The following is a 17092-nucleotide window of genomic DNA, read 5'->3' on the forward strand; positions in this document are numbered from 1 at the left end:
AAAGATGCCTCAACTAACAATCAATTGGTTATTCAAAAGACACAAGCATCAATCACTCACACAAAGGATTGTATGAAACGAATCCCTTTGTTTAATATTTTAATTTCCCTGTTAATTAGTTACATTTTATGAGAGACAAATTTATTGCTAATTCATGTCAACTCCCATGGCTTTAACCAGAAAAGCATAGTCGTAAGCCAATTCCTCGCACTGAATGTAGCGGCCACCTTCACCGAAATGTCCTCCGCTCATATTTGTCTTAAGAATGACAGAACGAGAACATGAAGAGCAAGCAGAATCTCGTACTTTGGCCACCCATTTGGCAGCTTCCCAAACTCCAACCCTTTGAATCAATGTACAAAAAGAATTTAAAGCCATGGATTGGCACAAGTATAGAGACATTCATGCAAATATAAACTAAAAATTAGAAGTGGATGAAGCTGGCTTTTACCTCGAGTCGTTAAAGGATGCTGTAACAAGAACTGAAGGGTGGCAACCTCTGGGACGAATGTTTTTATATGGACAATAACTTGATATGCACTCAAATTCAGACTTTATCCCAGGATTCCCAAATTCTTCATAGTCCAACATTGTGAGAGGCAAACTAGGATCCAGTAATGAGTTCAATATATCAAGAAAGGGTACCTGTTTGAAATATTAACAAACTCTCTATTATGACACTTTAACGACAGAACCGGAAAAAAACAGCTTCCTCATGGTCTTCCCAGTTTTATTAGCAAAAAAGTACAGGAAAAAAATTTTTAATCTTTGATTTAGCACTGGAAGGTTTCTAATCAGTACTTCAGATCGAGCTTCTGTTTAGTTAAAGTCTGCTTATTAGCTATGTAGTACTCGAGCAAGAAAGAGTAATAATAAATGTCAGGTATCTTGCTAAAATGGCTAACCTTCAAGATTGCAGCACGAAACAAGTTTGGGTACATATTGAGAGCCGCCCCTATAAGAAGACACCCGGCACTAACTCCAATGGCACTCAGTTGATCTCTCTGAACATAGCCCTCATCAATTAGGTACTTGCCACACGACACGAAATCATGTATAGAATTTTGTTTAAACAGTCCATTGCCAGTTTTATGCCATGAATGATCATCACCGCCACCACCCCTTTTGAGAAACATATTGAGCATTTGAGATAACAAATAACAATATCCAAGACTGTCATATACCGACAAATGTTCATTGAATTCTTTCCATTTTTAACTGAACATGAAGTACAAAGCATGAAAAAAAAAATTGATGCAAACACAATGCCAGGAATGTAAAATCAAGAATGTGAACAAGTACTTAAGGAGAAAATGATTCAAACAAATGGGGGAAACAACTGATCAGACAAGAAAGAGAATAATGACTTCTAGTTGCATTTTGTCACCCTTCTTAAGATCCATATGCTTGTATACAAAAATCAACAATTTTGAAGACAGAAATAGACAACTAAATTCACAAATTAGTTGAAAATGATGTGGTCTAGTTCGAAAAAAGGGATGCCAAACAAATTTGATAGAAGGAAAAGAACATGAACCAACCTTACATCAGCAAATGCAATCACCCATCCACGATCAAGTAAACTGAGGCGGTCCGCACGCCAACTTTTATCAAGGACTTCACCATACGCTCCATAACCATGTAAAATTCCAGGAGACTGACTGCTCTTCCATGCTTTTGGAGAGTACAAAATGGTCAGAGGAACCTGGATGCCATCATGCGAAATAACTTCCTTTCTTTCGCAACAATAAGTACTGGAAAAGTCCTTCCATCTTTCTAATTCAACATTTTTGTCCTTTGCATCCTTTTCAATGCCACGATGTTGCAGGGTATCTAGTTCATATCCTGAAGAGCGTGATCGAGCATTACTAGGAGCACCAAGCACTTCCTCTTGTTGGACAATTGAGAAAGTTCGTCTTGCCATGTCAAAATCAATAATCACATCAGGTATCTAGAGAAGCAAAAAGACAGGCTAAACAAATTTAGAGTCAATCAAACAAGATAAACATCCAAGGCTCAAGTAACTAAAATAAGCACAGCACATAAAAAACAAATCTGACTCACCAGTTTTTACTTTTTACTAAGCAGAGAGACTTGTTACTATCATTAGCAAATGAAATAACTATGAAAATAGAGAAGATCAATAGACAGTTCATTTTAGTGACTTGAGAAAATGTAAGGTTTCCCTAGAGTCTTGAATCTCTAGCCATCAGCCTTTAAAGCTCCTTTTCTCAATTGGAGAAAGGCAGATCATTCATACTCATCAGCATTGCAAGAGCTTTGTCATGTTTGTAAACCAAGAAATGAACTGAAAAAGTAATTTCAGTGACAGAGATGCACATTAAGCATATTGACATCAAATGTAAGAGAGAGAAAGCGATAAAGAGTCCAAAGCATCAAGATATTAAAAGTAACTGTATCATAATCAAGCTCATAAGAAATTTACCACTGGAGATGACAGCACAACTCTGTATACTGAGCTCATGAAGTCAAGGTTTGAACCTGGTTCAACACTACATGAATTTGAGGGTATAGGGAAAAACCACGGATTAAGATCCTCGATCAGCATTTGATGCTACAAAATAACTCACCACATTGAAAATCAGTGCAAGTAGTAACAATGCCAAAATCAACAAAATGATAAAATTTATTATCTAGAAATTTTTTAGGCAGTACTTCATCAGTATCCTTTTATGTATTTTGACTAATACTTATTTCTATTTTCATAACTTGCAAGGGTGAAAAGGAATCATCAAACCATATAAAATTGAAAGGTTGCAATTAGGAGTTTAAAAACCCAAAATTAAAAAGCGTTTCCATGGTGAAACTCAATATTGTATCGAAAGGCAATGAAAACTAAGTTTCTGTGCTAAAAAATGAATAATATGTTACAAGCGACTTCAGAGTTCATGAAGCATAGAACGAAAAGCTTGGAAACAACAAACAATAATTCATATTGCACATTTATTTAATAAAAGAGAGACAAAATCAGAAATTGCAATACCTTGCACTCAACATTAATAGGCAAATCAATAGAACATATCATAGGAAAGCCATCCTTATTGAGAAAAAGCACCAAATGTCCATTGAAAATATCCACATCCTGTATACAGGTATCTTTACCTGGATAGAAAATATTCTGGGAAAATATACATATAGAAATTTATCATGATGTGCATAAAGGATAGTTTGAATAGAAATTTTCAGTTGAGAAAAGATAAATACAAAAAGGAATCGGCTATCCACTTCTCCAGATACGAATAGAACAAACCTGCCAGGTGGTTGACTGGATGTCTCCAACTCGACATCTAGCTAAATATAAACCTTCATGGGAACACTTTATATTTTCTTTCATAGGAGCATTTGTAAGAATATAAAAGAAACCAAAATGATGTTCCAAAAAATATTTTACGCCAGAAACACGCTCATGTACTCTTTGCAAGCCATTCAAAGGTTCAGTTGCATCTACAACATAAACCTGTAATAATGCAATGGACATAAGATTGGCACAAGGGATAATTATAATCTAAAAAGGGTAAAAGGAAAAGGTAATGAAAAGGTAAATGCCTTCCTCCGATGAACTCCTTGAATTTGAATTCACAGTTATGAACTTGCCATCTTTTGTACTTGTTAGGTCCACACAATAGCTAGGATCATTTTCCATAAATACCAAGGTATCATCTGTATTACCAGGTTCTAATTTTGTGCAAAGAACCCTGCAAAAAAATTAGAGATATGTTGGATAACATATCAAGTTCTAAGAAAAATTAGGCAACACAGTGAAGAAATATGCCTGTAAGGTCTTTGATTCTCATCAGCAATTGTATAGAACAGAGTCTTGCAATCTTGAGCCCATGCCAAGCTAACAATTCCATTTTCTGGTGCCATTGGAATAATACATCCATTTCTGAGGTCCTTAATTTGAAGCATGAACTGTTCACTGCCAGTAGCATCAAGCGTGTATGCTAGAAAATTGTGATCTGGTGAAATTCGACACTGACCCACATGAACATAACCTGCACATATAACATGATAACACCAATCAAAACCTTAAGAAAAGAAAATTATTTCAGTTTTAGTCATACATATGTGGTAAAGAACAATACCATGGCCAAATAATCAGAACCCTAAACTTTCATTTTCTGTTTAAAAGGACTCACTTTTTGCTATTCTATTCTATTCATTCAAGTTTTGAAGTTTTTAACAGTAATAAACAGATAGTGATGGCATAACATATGCTGTGCCTCCATCCAATACAGATACAAAAATTTACCATGTTTTTCAGCAACTTCATTCCAGTCAAGCAAAATTTCCTCCCTTCTAAACTCAGCTTTCACATAACTGAGAATCTTTTCCGCCCAACCAGGTTTGTTAGTTTGTAACCTCCTGCAGAGAACTGGGTATTCCTTCCCTTCTGGTATGTACTCGTAATACAGCCTGCGTAAAACGTATGTAAACACAAATTTTATTAAGCTGCAAGCGTTGGCTAAGATTCTAATAAATTTTAAAGATTAGGTGATAACATGTTCTACACCAAAAACAAGCAGACATCCGTAAATTTTCTAAAACAGACACGATGTAAACAAAATAGCTCTAAGAAGGCACCACTTAATAAAAACCCAAATCTAAATACTAGCATAAACCCCAAATAACAACATAACCACTAATGTCAAAGAAAGATAGAAATTTCATATTAAAAAAAAAACTAAAAACTTAGCCAAAACTATGAAATGGGGCATATCAGAAAACACAAACCAGGGTCCAAAACATTCAACAGGGGTGGAGACCTTAGAGGGCATCCGGTTTTTCATCTCAGCAACAAGAGTTCGTTGCAGGGATCCAGTGTCAGCCATGAAAGCTTGAGCATAAGAGTTTTCTTGGTTCAGGTAGTTTAAGAAATCAGGGTCGTTGGTGTTGCGCATCCAATGGTAAGGATCTTGCCAGGAATGGCCGTGAAGGGAGAGTGTGAAAGGAACCCTTTTGGAAACTGGAGGGGGTTGAGAAGGGACTGAGATGGGCTCTGCTCTGCATTTGGAAGAGAAAGATGAAGAAGAAGCAGATATGGAGGGGATTAAGGCGAAAGACAGCGAGAAAGAGTGGGCTCTGAGTGAAGTGTTGGAGACTGAGCGGGAGAGAAGGTGCATATCGCTGTAGTTTCTAAGACCCAAGACCATTTGCCTTCACTCCCTCTTTCTATATACTACAGTATGAAAAACCCACAATCTGGCTAAAGAAGGGTTTATGGAAAAATATATATAAGTTTATTTAAAAATCAAATCAAACTTTGTTTCAAATCTTAAATTTGATTTATATTTATCTTAAAGAATTATTTATATAAAATATAGAAAGTAAAAAAATCTTTAAAATAATATAATTCATATTTTATAAAAATTATGGGTTTAATTACTTAGTTAAACTCGAAATGGATTGAACAAAAATATTAATTCAAGTTTATTTAAAATAAAAGCAACGCTAAAGTTCCAATATAATTACAAGCTTAACCTATTTTCCAAGTTATATAATATATTATTTCTTATATAGATAATGTAAAATTTTTTGAAGGTATATAAATAATATAATTTATATTATATTATATGAAAAATTAAACATATTATAATGTAAATATTATATGAGAAAATAATATAATTTACCGGTTGTTAAAAAGAATAAAGAAGAAAATCAACTAGCAAATCAAATGGAGCTTAAACTCATCTTGGAATTGAGCTTGAAGTTGGATTCAGTATTAAATTTTTTGAACCCACTGGACGAAACTGAATTACGAATACAAATACATAGGAAAAGCTTTAACAAGAACAATCTGATTAATAAGAATGAGTTTCTCTGTACAAGGCAAGTAATGATGTTCTAATTGTTTCTTGCGTTTAAATAAATGAATAAAATATCATAATATCTCTTTGCATAAACCAAACACACTGAAATCATTTTCTCAGACTACCCCCTTTCTTTAACAGCTTCTGCCATCCCTTCTCCTCGCCATCAGACTTACTCCCATTCTAAGCTTTAGTTCCTGCTGCATTCTTCGTCTCATCTTCAACATCCTGCAATTAGCCAACAAATTTGAATCATATAATGTTACGACCAATTCAAAGAAGGCAGAACCACCTTAGGACCAACATAGTTGAGCCAAAACTTAGACATGCTACGAGATGTAGATCCAAGGATGCAACGGACCTATTAGGAGTTAGGGCACCTTAATAACAGGATGTATACAGTTATTCAATCTTACAGAATTTTCAATCTTGTCAAAATCATCATCCAAGCTCCCATCTGCATCAGCATCAGCATCAGCATCATCTGAACAGCATGCAAATGATTAGCTTACTTATAGTTAAAAATCACTAACGCAAATAATGAAAGAATATCAAAGAATATACCTCCACCACCATCGCTATCAAAATCTCCCAACAAAAATGTGTCCAAATCTTGCTCGGCAGATGCACTTGATGTTTTAGTCTTCAAACTACTTTCTGACTCTGCCTTCACAACAGGTTTTTGCTGAGGTTTATCCTCTTTTACCCCTTCCACTCCTCTCTGTTTAACTTCCTCCATGTACTGCTTCTCATAACTGATAAATATAAACACCTTACATCATAATTAGAATTTGATTGCTAACCCTAAATTATCATAATCATCACATCATCATCATAATTAAACACTTACGGTGCAACATGAGTGCTTACAAGAGTGAAATATATCCTCCAAAAATTCCTTTCTTTCATCAAACGAGGACACAATTCATATCTCAATTTCTTGATTTCCTGCATAAGAATAATATGTTTTGCATAAATTAATTATTGGAAGTATAAAATCTGAAATGTTTCATGCAATTCTTACTAAACTTAAGTCTAGCTTGACATTTCCTTTTGGAATACAAAATTATAATGATACAAAGAATTGACTTCAGGGAAAGAGCATCTCAATGCCAAATTCAGCAATTAGGATTAAACACAACTACAGAGTAGAGCCAAACGCAGCCTTAGAACTACAAAATCTATAGCGAAATGTAACAAACGCACACACACATATATACCTTCACAGTAGTAAGAACAAGAGTGGCATGCCTCTCTTGCCATTCACTCAGATCCTTCCGTACATTGGACCCCGCAGTAGTCGAATCGGACGGCTCTGGTTCGTCTACAATGAAATTTAAAACTTCCAGACAATTTTATCTTTCAGAAGAAAAGAAACACACGAGAGAAATGCATTAAACGAAAAGTTTACCTTGGACAGGGGAAGGGAAGTTCTGGAAAGTAGTAGAAGTAAAGCCTTTGACAAAATCTCTCAAATCATCGGTGAGTCCGAACTTGCGGAGCTCCGACTCGGGGATAGGAGGAGGATCGGAAGAAGTGGAGGCGGGAGAGGAAATGGATAGGGAGGAGAGTTGAGGAGGGATAAAATCGGAAATGGACTTAGAGATGGATTGGATTTGGATTTGGTCGGCTTGTTTGAGAGCGGCAGTTTTGAGCTCATCGGCTTTCTTGGTGGCTTCGACAGCGAGTTCCTTGGACTTCTTGGCGGTTTCAGCGACAAGATCGGCCAATTTGTTGGGCGAAGTTAGGGTTTGCGATTTCTTAGCTGCTTCTTCAGCGAATGACTTCGCTCGCTTCCAAAAATCTTCCATCTTGGGGATCTGATAGATTTGATTCTTCGCTTTCTCTGTTTCCCTGTTTGCCGTCTTAAGAACTTCGCTTTTACTTCTTGAAGGACTCTTACGAAACGGCGCCGTTTCCAGAGTCAATAGATCTCTAGATCCCGGCTACTATTCTTATTTAAAAAGTTTTTTTATAATTAATTAAAATTCAAATAAAAAGCTTTTTAATTATGTGATAATTATTTGAAGTGGGTCCCACTGTTTAAGGCCTAGCTTGGGTGGGCTGGATCTAACGGTTGTACGAATGACAAAGTCGCAGTTCCTATTTCAGTTTAATTTTTTTATTTTTCATTTTTGCAAAATTAAAGTCATTATTCAATTATTAAAAGGACAAATAACCATATAGTTTTTTTTTAAATAGTAATTAAAAATTCCTGACTGTTTGTTAACTTCACTTAATCCATAATTATCCTTTCTTTAAATCCTCAATTAAAGCCTCCTATTTTACCAAAAATATAATATGCTCATGTTGTTTAAACATGATTGAATTAGTCATCAGACCGGTTGAAGTAAAAATCGACAATGATTGATTCAAAAAGTAATTTTAAACTGATTAAATTAAGAAGTAATACAAACTAATCAAACTAATTGAACAAACAATTAAATTAATTTTTTTATTTTTAATAATTTTTTAATTAAATCAGTTGAACGGATGAAACCAGTAAATTACTTATCTAATCGGTTATCCATAGATGCCAGTTGATTTCAGTCTTATCATCCATCCGCCCAATCCACTATTCTGAATTTCAGTGAACCAAAAAGTAGGCCTAGCTCTCTGAGGCTACCATGCTTCAAACTCGGCCGAAAAGTCCGATTCATGTATATATATTTTAAAAAGGAAAAACCTTAGTAATTGAAGAAAAATAAAAAATAGTTATGTTGGAATTACGTCGGATAAATAAATGAGAAAAATAAAGAACTGTGGCAACATAATTTCAAGCATATCCAGCTTGACATTTAACAACAATTCCATGGCAAACGCAGACTCAAAGTATCATCAAGTAAAACAATATGACATTGCAAATATTATCACTTTGAGATTCAGTTCAATAACATGAACGATGCAATATGTTCTCGGAACTGAATGAATTTAGCGTATGGGCTGAGATTATGGACAAAAAATATTCTGGGTAAATAGTAGGAAAAAAGAATACGAACAATGAACACTCTTTATCTGACGATAAAAGATGATACTATGAACAAATTGAAAAAACCAAAACCAGATGCTCCAATGGTATATGAAAATGATAAGACATTGCTTACAGCTCAATTTACATGCATGAGATCACCCCCCCCCCAACCCAAAATATAATTTTGATAAGCGCAAAATAATATATTTGTATAACCTATGGATTGAATAGAGAAGTATTCAGAATCTACAGCAAAGGAAGCCCTGTCTCCAACCTCGGTGCTTCCTGTAATGTCTCCTCTCAGCTTTTGCCATTCTTACCGGGCTGCTATTCCATTCAGATTGCAATCTGTAGGAATGAACAATATCCAAGCAGCCTATGATTAGTTTTGGGTTGGATATGAAGGACAAGTTATGTGCAAGAAACGAATGGTACTTACATGAAGGACAAGTTATGTGCAAGAAACGAATGGTACTTACATAGGGAAGGCAAAAGAACGAGTGCTTGTTGTGCTGCTATCTGATCTATGAGAGAGACTGCCTGAATATGCTATTGGCCCAGAGTAAGTTATTAGACCTGCAGCAGAGAAACTACACTCTCCATAGCCGCGTTGAAGATTGCTCGACAAAAGCTGATCAGCTGGATCTTCCACCTTGGGCGTACTTCCACTTGCAAGAGGTTCAAGATCAAGATTGTGGCAACAACGATCTTTGCTGCTTGTTTGTGCAGAGGAATCAGATACCTCATCGACAATTCTGCTGCCGGTTGATTCCTCAGAAGCAGAGGCCAGAACAGGACTGATCAAGGTAGCTTCCCATTTCCCATGCTCGGATTCTTCAGCTGCAGAAACCAAGGCAGGAGCTGAGAGAATTGCCTCCTCATTGCCATTGTTTGATTCCTCAACTGGAGAAACCAAAGCAGGCATCACTGTCGCTTCCTTTTCTCTCGAGTTCTACATGCAAATAGAAACATATCATGTTACTTCCTAAAATGTGAACCCTCTCCTCCTGAACAATCAGTATACATAATGGATATTCATAGATTTCTAATATAAATACTGTCATACTTGTTTTCTTTAAGCATAGAGGTACATTTTCATTGGAATTTCAGTATAATACATCAACATTTTAGTAACTTTGATTAATTAAAATTTACCTGAAAGTTCTGTTGTTGGGTTCCATCACTTCTGCAATCGGAACACACAATTTCAGCTTTCACTGTGCTCATTTCTGACATCAAAAGTAACTCTCCAAGTCCAAGGGTATACAACTTTTTGGAGACGTCTTCTGTAATCATTTTCACTGCATCTTCCTTCATTTCCCTTGATAAAATCAAATCCTTAGAATCACATTGATATGGAATTCCCTTGTTAGACTCACTTTCTTCTAGTAAGGAAACATCTTGTATACATGTATCAGCATCAAGTTTTTTCTTCGTGCTGCATTTATCGTCAATATCCTTGCCAGATTGATTTCCTTCAGGATGGGCTTTCAAGTTTTCTTTCACTAGTTGAGCTTCTAGATCCATTTCGGAAGGCAAAAACTTCTCATTCGCACCACTGTCAAACAAAAACTTGTCCTTTGTCAAGACTCCATCATCAATACAGATATCCTTGACAACATGATATGTACTCTCTTTATAACAAACTACCAATTCAGGCAAATTAGACTCCATCACACTTCTATTCAAATAAAAAACCGAGTCCTGAATTGAATCCATATTCTTTGAGAAATGAGAGTTTGATCTCACGAAATCTGTGACCTCCGTTTCGTTATCAAAGGAAAAGTCATTTACGCTCGTGCAATACTCCGTTCTGATTTTCCTTCGGCTTTTAGTCCAACCAAATCCAGACGCTTTTCTTTGTTCTCAAAAGGTTCTATGTCAACCAAGTATGAATAAGGCTGTAAGTCATTCTTGTAGCCTATTGTTGAATAGAAGAGCACTTGTTCATTATCTGCAAGTACAATAAAATATTCAATAAAACCTGTGACCTTCGTATGTAAACGATCAAATATGTCCAGCAGAATAAAGGACAGCAAGAAAAAACATAGATCAAGCCATTCAAAACCATCTAATAGCCATGTTAAACACCTTCATGTTGTGAAATTTCTATTGAACACTGTCCGCACGTAAATTAAACATAAAACTAAAATAAAGTAGCAATGCACTAAAGCAAAGACCGACTTTAGTATAGAAGTCATTGTAAAGCGAAGTTACCAAAAGTGCCCGCTAATTACAGGATGAGATATCAACCAAATATCTTAAATAGCGATTCATGTGGAAGAGATAGACTAGAGAGACCAAATCAACAAGAAGGAAAATTAACGATGGTGTTATTACTAAGTTCTACCAGCTTCGTGGTAACCCAGAGTTATGTCTTGCACTAGAAAGCTACTCTGTACATGAAATTTAGGACAAGTTTGATCAGCAACAAACTCAAATTATTTAAGTTCGCAGAAAACAGAAACAGCAACAAGCAGACATATTAAACATAAAGTTGCTCGAAAAGGATGGAATAAGAACATTTCACCAAGACAAAGCTGATCATATGATCAATTGAAAGTTGGAAACCACCATGTCATGATTTTTGTTTAACTAAATTAGTCGAAAAGGAAAACAACCATCCACCTCCATGGAAGCACAGAAATATATGAAACCAAACAAGGAGTAAAGGGCTCATATGAACCGAGCAGCCTTAACCCGGAAAACTAATATCCAGAGATTAAGACAGAAAGCAAAAGAAAAAGGATGGACTTCAAAAGAAAAACTAAAATTATAGCAGTGCTGAGAGAATGATAAAACCAAATTAGAACAATCATGTAATTCAAGCTCATTCACTAGCTTAGAAACCAACAATTATCCAATTCTATGCACTACCTAAAAGTGCTAATAGTATCCAATTAAATACAGCAATAAAGTGCAAAAAGTAATATTCACAAATAAATTGCTCCATCACCAAAAACATTTCAGCTCGAGGGGAATCTTCCTTTAGTCAGTACTCAAAATACAAAAAGACAAGACTCAGAAAATTTTATTAGGGGAAAAAAGCTTACATAAACTTTCAACGACTAAATTATGACTCAAAAGTTAAAAAGCTGATTTTAAAACCCCCCACATAAACCCTTTCCATCTGTTATATTTTCTAGTTTTAACCAGATCTAGTCCATTATAATTGGTTATAAGAAAATCCCAGATTTATTTAACTTCAAATACATGAAAAAGCTGCAGTAAAAAACAAAAGGAGAGAATGTCAAAGATCTAAAGCAGATCCCAACAAATACAAAAAGAAACAATCATACAAAACAAGACATTAAAATAAATTACAGTTTGTTTGTTTGTACCTTTTCTTCTCCGTGATATGGAGGATGAACTTTCACCAATCTTCACTGCAAAAGAGCCAAGAGAAAACACATTATAAATGAAACAAAGGGGGATCCTTAGGGAAAAGAAGACCCTTTGGAGGTTAGGGGTTTCTAAAAGAAGAAGCTTTGGGTGCTTCCAAGAGGCCTTTTTAACAACAACAAAGAGCAAAAGCAAGGCAAAAGAGTAGAAAATCTAAATTAATACAGAAATTAAATGACATGCAACTATCGAAACATAAACGTAATAAAAAGTGTCAAAATCAAAACATCACACTTATATCATGAACCAAAAAAAAACCATTTTTTCTCTCTTGGGTTTAGAGTTTTTGAGAGATTCCAACTGCCACAACAACCCTTTATTTATTAGGTTCAGTTTTAGCATTAACTATACCCACCCCATTTTAGAACTATAATAACCACACTGACAACGCCACCCTACCTGTTCAATTTCTCAGGAAAAAGAAAAACCAAATTTTCCTTCCAACCAAACAGCTGCCTCAACAAAATGCATGAGAAATAAAAATGTTTTACTCTTTCCTTTTGACTTTTGTTTTCTTGGATGCTGACACAAAGATGTCGAAGAACCTCATCAGTTCTCTTCTTTGAAGTCAAAGGAGCTTTGTTTATTTATAAAGTATAAACTGCAAGTGCGAATCCACTGAAGGTGATGACGGTGACGATGATTCAAGTTTAAACGTGTTGGTTTTTAATTGGATATGTTGAGCTGTCTGTTTTCGCGTGGGTCCCCTTCTTGTCTAGTTTAATCCTCGCCATTTTTTCCCAGGTCAAACTCTCTATTGTCTCTTCCCCCGAAATGATCCTACACAACCGTTTTCATTATAGAGCCAAGGGCTCGCGAGTTGGATTAGATTAACCGGTCATGATTTTTTAAAACATGTCCTCCATTGTTACCTATGTTTTTGTCAATCAGACCGGCAGTTGATCCCATCATGTTATCGAATGATTCAATTTTAATAGTTTATCTAATTTCATTAAATAAATTATTACAAAAATAAAAATAAAATTGATTGAATTTTCAATTCAATGAATTTGTATTGATTCGTAAATGAATTAGTTCAATTTCTTTGCTGGAACTAGTGTATCGATCAACTATCAGTTCAATCAATTAATCTAATTCGATTCAAATAACTTTGAACGTAAATTATTTAGATTAAGTTAAAATGCGTCCTAAGTTATTGTACTTTTCATAATTTTAGAATTTACTCATTGTATTTTTATTTTTAGGAATTTAGTCTCTATATTTTTTAACTTTCAAAATTTAAGCTCATTTGTTAACACTGTTAATTTTTTTATTAAATTTGTTAGTGTGGTAGTTTAAAATTAAAAAAATATTTATTTGATAGCAATGTAACTGAAAAATGATATTATAATGAACCTAAATTTAACAATGTTAATAGTTGGACATGAATTTTAAAATTTGAAAAAAAAAGACTAAATTTCTAAAGTTAAAAGTATAAAAATTAAATTCTAAATTAACAAAAAGTGTAGGGACTTATGATAATGTTGATATTTTTGACAAATTTACCATTTTTTTATCATTTTAGTAAGTCGCAACTAATTTTCTTTTCCTTCTATTATTTTTAACATTTTAATTAATTTTAAATTAGATGGAATCGACTTTAATTATCTCAAAATTTCATCCCTTGGTCACCTCCCAAATCCCGAAGAGAAATAATTCCAAAATAACTTCAACTTAAGAATATTGGAATAAAAATACCTTTTGGTGGTTGCAAATAATGGTGTGCTTTTTATATACTAAAAATTGAATAAACCAAACCTATTTAAGTGAGCTAAAAATTTTGGTTTGTGTTTATCTTTTATATAATGAAAATTGCACCACCACCGTATAAACTAGACCAAGGACATGGGTGAAATTGCCAGGAAGAGAAAAAGAAAGTTGGTGGAAAAATAAAGAGAGGAGAGTTAGTGGATGGTGGACTATGGTGGCTACAGGCTTGCTTCATGGCGATGGCTTCATTTTTGGGCTTGTGGCGCCTGAGAGAATGGGAGAACAATCAGATTTCTTTTTTTTTTTTTATGTCAGTTTATCATATCCATGCACACGTAGCTAATATGTTTATGATTTTATCAGACTATGCAAATAGGTGAAATACGTTGAAATTTAAAGCTTGTTGGATAAAATATGTTGTGATGTACTCCTCCACTTTGTCAACTCCTTTTCTTAATCATGCTTAGGTTGCCTTTGTGTTTTTTGTTCCTTTCATTAGTTGCAGCTCTTCATCTCAGGCTTTATACAGCAGTTACGATAAATCAACGGATTGTTAGAATTATTTTCTGGAGGGTTGGTTTTGAATAATAAATTTTTAAGTGAGTTAAAAATATAAAATTTTATAAATTTTAAGAAATTAAACTATAAACTTTTTATTTTTAGAGAGGGCTAATTTAGAAGGATTCAAAATATAATTTTATCAATTTATAAAATTTTTCTCAGGGGGTTAGGGCCCCTTGCCTACCCCCTCTACTTCACCCCTAGTTCACACTAATAATTGTCACAAAACGGGATCAAAGTGAAAGAGTGATTGTGTTGCTAGAGGTGTGACTAGCATTATCCTTAAAAGAATATTTCATAAATAATGTAATTTCGAAATTTAACAAATACTTCGTTTCTTAAGAACATATCAATAAGAAAGAAGATAAAAAATTTTGAGAGAGAAGTAAGAATACTCAAAATTAAATAGTTTAAAAAATAAACAATGCAAAAATGTGTTAGCGTATAGAGGGAGAAATCAAACGATTTGCACTCGGTTGAGCTTTTGGGCTCAATTCTCATGTACACATGTTCATCTTCCTATTTATACTCTTATAAAGCTAATTACAAGTAATGTTATATAAATAAAATTCATGAGGCTTCACAAAGAGATGTGTGATTGATTGAAAATACACTACATTATCTAATCAAGTTACGATTCATCTCGGCCTGTCAACAAGTTCGGTGTGCCCTGGTGGCTTTTCGTGCGACTTGACATGGCCATTCTCAAAATAGCATTCATGTATCCTGTTGCAGTTTCAAAGCCGTGTTTTTAGCATGTACTCCATCTTTCTTTTGATGAAAATTTCCTTTTATGAAGTTGGAGTTTATAGTATTTTAGAAGCACCCGAGTAACTTTGATTGCCACTTTTTCTCTTCGTTTCAGTCACTCAATTGGATGGGGAAAGGGAAACAGAGTCCGTATTTTATTGAGCCATTTTCCGTGATCCCATGGAAAAGCCTTCACTTTGAGCTGTCACATAACCAAGGACTTGCACATTTATGTTTCTTACTGTATTAAATAAACAAAGTACAACTATATGAATCTTTTTTATTAATTTAAATAATGGTCTATCCAGAACGATAAAACCAGCCAAAGACAGCACAATCTCCCTTGTCTGAATTGGACAAAGTGAGAAGAGCATGTTGTGGTGGGGGGACAACACCAAATCTGCTGAATTCTGCCATCTTATTTGTTGCCTCCCATTCAATTTCCATTACGTAAATGGACAAAACCCGATTTGCCTTTTTCCATATTGCAAACCATCGTACCCTTATAAATTGTACTTTAAGATAAAACGAACTAGTAATCAATATTGTAGCACTTGGATTTTAATATATGGGTCCGTACCACTAATTTATACCATCAATACTGGTCATGTTTTTCTTTACGATTTTAATGATGCTGTAACCCAACAATTACTCCATTTGTGCTTCCAAAGGTCATATGTTTAGCACAAAACCCATACCACTTGAGCATGCTTTGCTTCATCCAGCGGCTATAATGAAGTCAGTGACGTAGGAGTAGTAGTGTTTTTGCCCTTGGATTTTGTTCCTGGCAACCAAACTCATCTTGGCAAATTGTGCAACTTTCATAGTAGCCAAATCAGTTCTGGCCATTGTTTTTATTTGATAAAAGAAAAGCATAATAACTTATTTTGAAACTAAAACTATTTTAATTTTTCATTTAAATTTTTTTTAGTTATTTACTTTGTATTATTTGTGAAATGATTATTAAAATGGATGGAAATGTTAATATTTATTAACTTTATTAACATGGCATTTATGTGGCTATTCACGTGTACGTCACGTTAACAATTAATTAATTTAAAAAAAATTAAAATATATATTTTTCTTTTCTAATACTTTTTAGAAATAAATACGTGACAATTTATGTGCATGTCACGTCAATGATAAATAACACAAGTTTAAAAGTTAAAAGAGAACAAAATTAAATAAATGACTAAAATAACTTTTATTATAAAATTGAAAAGCGAATTCCTAAAAAAATATTGATAAGGATTTTTATATATTATCATAATAATGCAAATCTTAAAAGTATTTGGAAAATGGGGATGTAATCAAGAAATTGTGTTATCTAAAAAGTCTGAGATGGAAGCCAAGATCAGAAACACCCTCCTTTGATTGAACCAATGAGAAAAATTGTAAGCAATAGCAGCCAATTGAGAACGTGAAAGACTATTGTCATGTATGTATAGGAAAATAATGGGTTTTTTTCTTTTCCTTTTCCAGGCTTGCCAGCCAAATGGGGTTGAAGGGTCAGAATTTGAGATAATAAGATGGGTATGGGGGAAAGGGTTAGGATGAGTTTAGAAGGGGCATGAATGATGGTGAATTTGAGTTGGGTATTAAAATTAGAGGTGTTCATGGGTTGGGCCAGGCCAGGTTCGGGTCGGGTGCAACTAAAAATTCATGCTCATTTATTGGGCTCGGGCCGGGCGGGCCTAAAATTTTTCCCAAACCTGACCCAAATAAAAATATTAAAATCCAGGCCCAGCCCGGCTTGCCTGTATTAATTTTTTAGATTATTTTTATATTATTTTTAAATATATATAATACATTAAAAATACTAAAAACATCAAAATAAATATTTCTCAACAAATTGAAAATAAATTTT

At 34.3% G+C, this 17092-nt stretch overlaps 3 protein-coding genes across 6 annotated transcripts; all 3 read right to left on the reverse strand.

The window, feature by feature from the left end:
• Positions 1–5: 5 nt before the first annotated feature.
• LOC107934765 (protease 2) lies at positions 6–5225 on the reverse strand. Its single transcript, XM_041083127.1, has 11 exons — positions 4756–5225; positions 4274–4437; positions 3794–4016; positions 3572–3716; positions 3272–3478; positions 3005–3139; positions 2447–2575; positions 1542–1951; positions 906–1122; positions 452–645; positions 6–343 (listed from the first exon to the last, which is right to left on the reverse strand). The coding sequence occupies exons 1-11, from the start codon at positions 5172–5174 to the stop codon at positions 148–150; spliced, it is 2439 nt and encodes an 812-aa protein (XP_040939061.1). The 5' UTR covers positions 5175–5225; the 3' UTR covers positions 6–147.
• A 578-nt stretch (positions 5226–5803) lies between these two features.
• On the reverse strand, positions 5804–7800 carry LOC107934772 (uncharacterized). Of its 2 annotated transcripts, none has more exons than XM_041083130.1 (6): positions 7243–7800; positions 7052–7155; positions 6682–6779; positions 6396–6586; positions 6248–6315; positions 5804–6059 (listed from the first exon to the last, which is right to left on the reverse strand). In XM_041083130.1, the coding sequence occupies exons 1-6, from the start codon at positions 7640–7642 to the stop codon at positions 6015–6017; spliced, it is 906 nt and encodes a 301-aa protein (XP_040939064.1). In that variant the 5' UTR covers positions 7643–7800; the 3' UTR covers positions 5804–6014. The 2 variants fall into 2 exon arrangements, with proteins under 2 accessions (XP_040939064.1, XP_040939063.1); XM_041083129.1 differs by having other exon boundaries at positions 7052–7173.
• A 1023-nt stretch (positions 7801–8823) lies between these two features.
• LOC107934767 (uncharacterized) lies at positions 8824–12798 on the reverse strand. 3 transcript variants are annotated; one of them, XM_016867273.2, is made up of 5 exons: positions 12604–12798; positions 12144–12188; positions 9958–10756; positions 9282–9754; positions 8824–9150 (listed from the first exon to the last, which is right to left on the reverse strand). In XM_016867273.2, the coding sequence occupies exons 3-5, from the start codon at positions 10519–10521 to the stop codon at positions 9042–9044; spliced, it is 1146 nt and encodes a 381-aa protein (XP_016722762.1). In that variant the 5' UTR covers positions 10522–10756; positions 12144–12188; positions 12604–12798; the 3' UTR covers positions 8824–9041. The 3 variants fall into 3 exon arrangements, with proteins under 3 accessions (XP_016722762.1, XP_040939062.1, XP_016722761.1); XM_041083128.1 differs by lacking the exon at positions 12604–12798 and having other exon boundaries at positions 9958–10360; positions 10552–10756; positions 12144–12521; XM_016867272.2 differs by having other exon boundaries at positions 12144–12764.
• Positions 12799–17092: the final 4294 nt, after the last annotated feature.

The sequence above is a fragment of the Gossypium hirsutum genome, chromosome A12 (genome assembly GCF_007990345.1).
Source record: "Gossypium hirsutum isolate 1008001.06 chromosome A12, Gossypium_hirsutum_v2.1, whole genome shotgun sequence".
Lineage (NCBI taxonomy): Eukaryota > Viridiplantae > Streptophyta > Magnoliopsida > Malvales > Malvaceae > Gossypium > Gossypium hirsutum.

Coding starts and splice junctions, on each gene's coding strand:
- LOC107934765 (XM_041083127.1), bottom strand. CDS start 5,174: ATGGTCTTGGGTCTTAGAAACTACAGCGATATGCACCTTCTCTCCCGC. Junction 3,479..3,571: donor ATTCAAGGAGTTCATCGGAG/GAAGGCATTTAC, acceptor GCATTATTACAG/GTTTATGTTGTAGATGCAAC. Junction 344..451: donor GCATCCTTTAACGACTCGAG/GTAAAAGCCAGC, acceptor ATTGATTCAAAG/GGTTGGAGTTTGGGAAGCTG.
- LOC107934772 (XM_041083129.1), bottom strand. CDS start 7,642: ATGGAAGATTTTTGGAAGCGAGCGAAGTCATTCGCTGAAGAAGCAGCT. Junction 6,780..7,051: donor TTGTTCTTACTACTGTGAAG/GTATATATGTGT, acceptor ATTCTTATGCAG/GAAATCAAGAAATTGAGATA. Junction 6,316..6,395: donor TGATAGCGATGGTGGTGGAG/GTATATTCTTTG, acceptor CATGCTGTTCAG/ATGATGCTGATGCTGATGCT.
- LOC107934767 (XM_016867273.2), bottom strand. CDS start 10,521: ATGGATTCAATTCAGGACTCGGTTTTTTATTTGAATAGAAGTGTGATG. Junction 9,755..9,957: donor CCCAACAACAGAACTTTCAG/GTAAATTTTAAT, acceptor ATTTGCATGTAG/AACTCGAGAGAAAAGGAAGC. Junction 9,151..9,281: donor CGTTCTTTTGCCTTCCCTAT/GTAAGTACCATT, acceptor TCATTCCTACAG/ATTGCAATCTGAATGGAATA.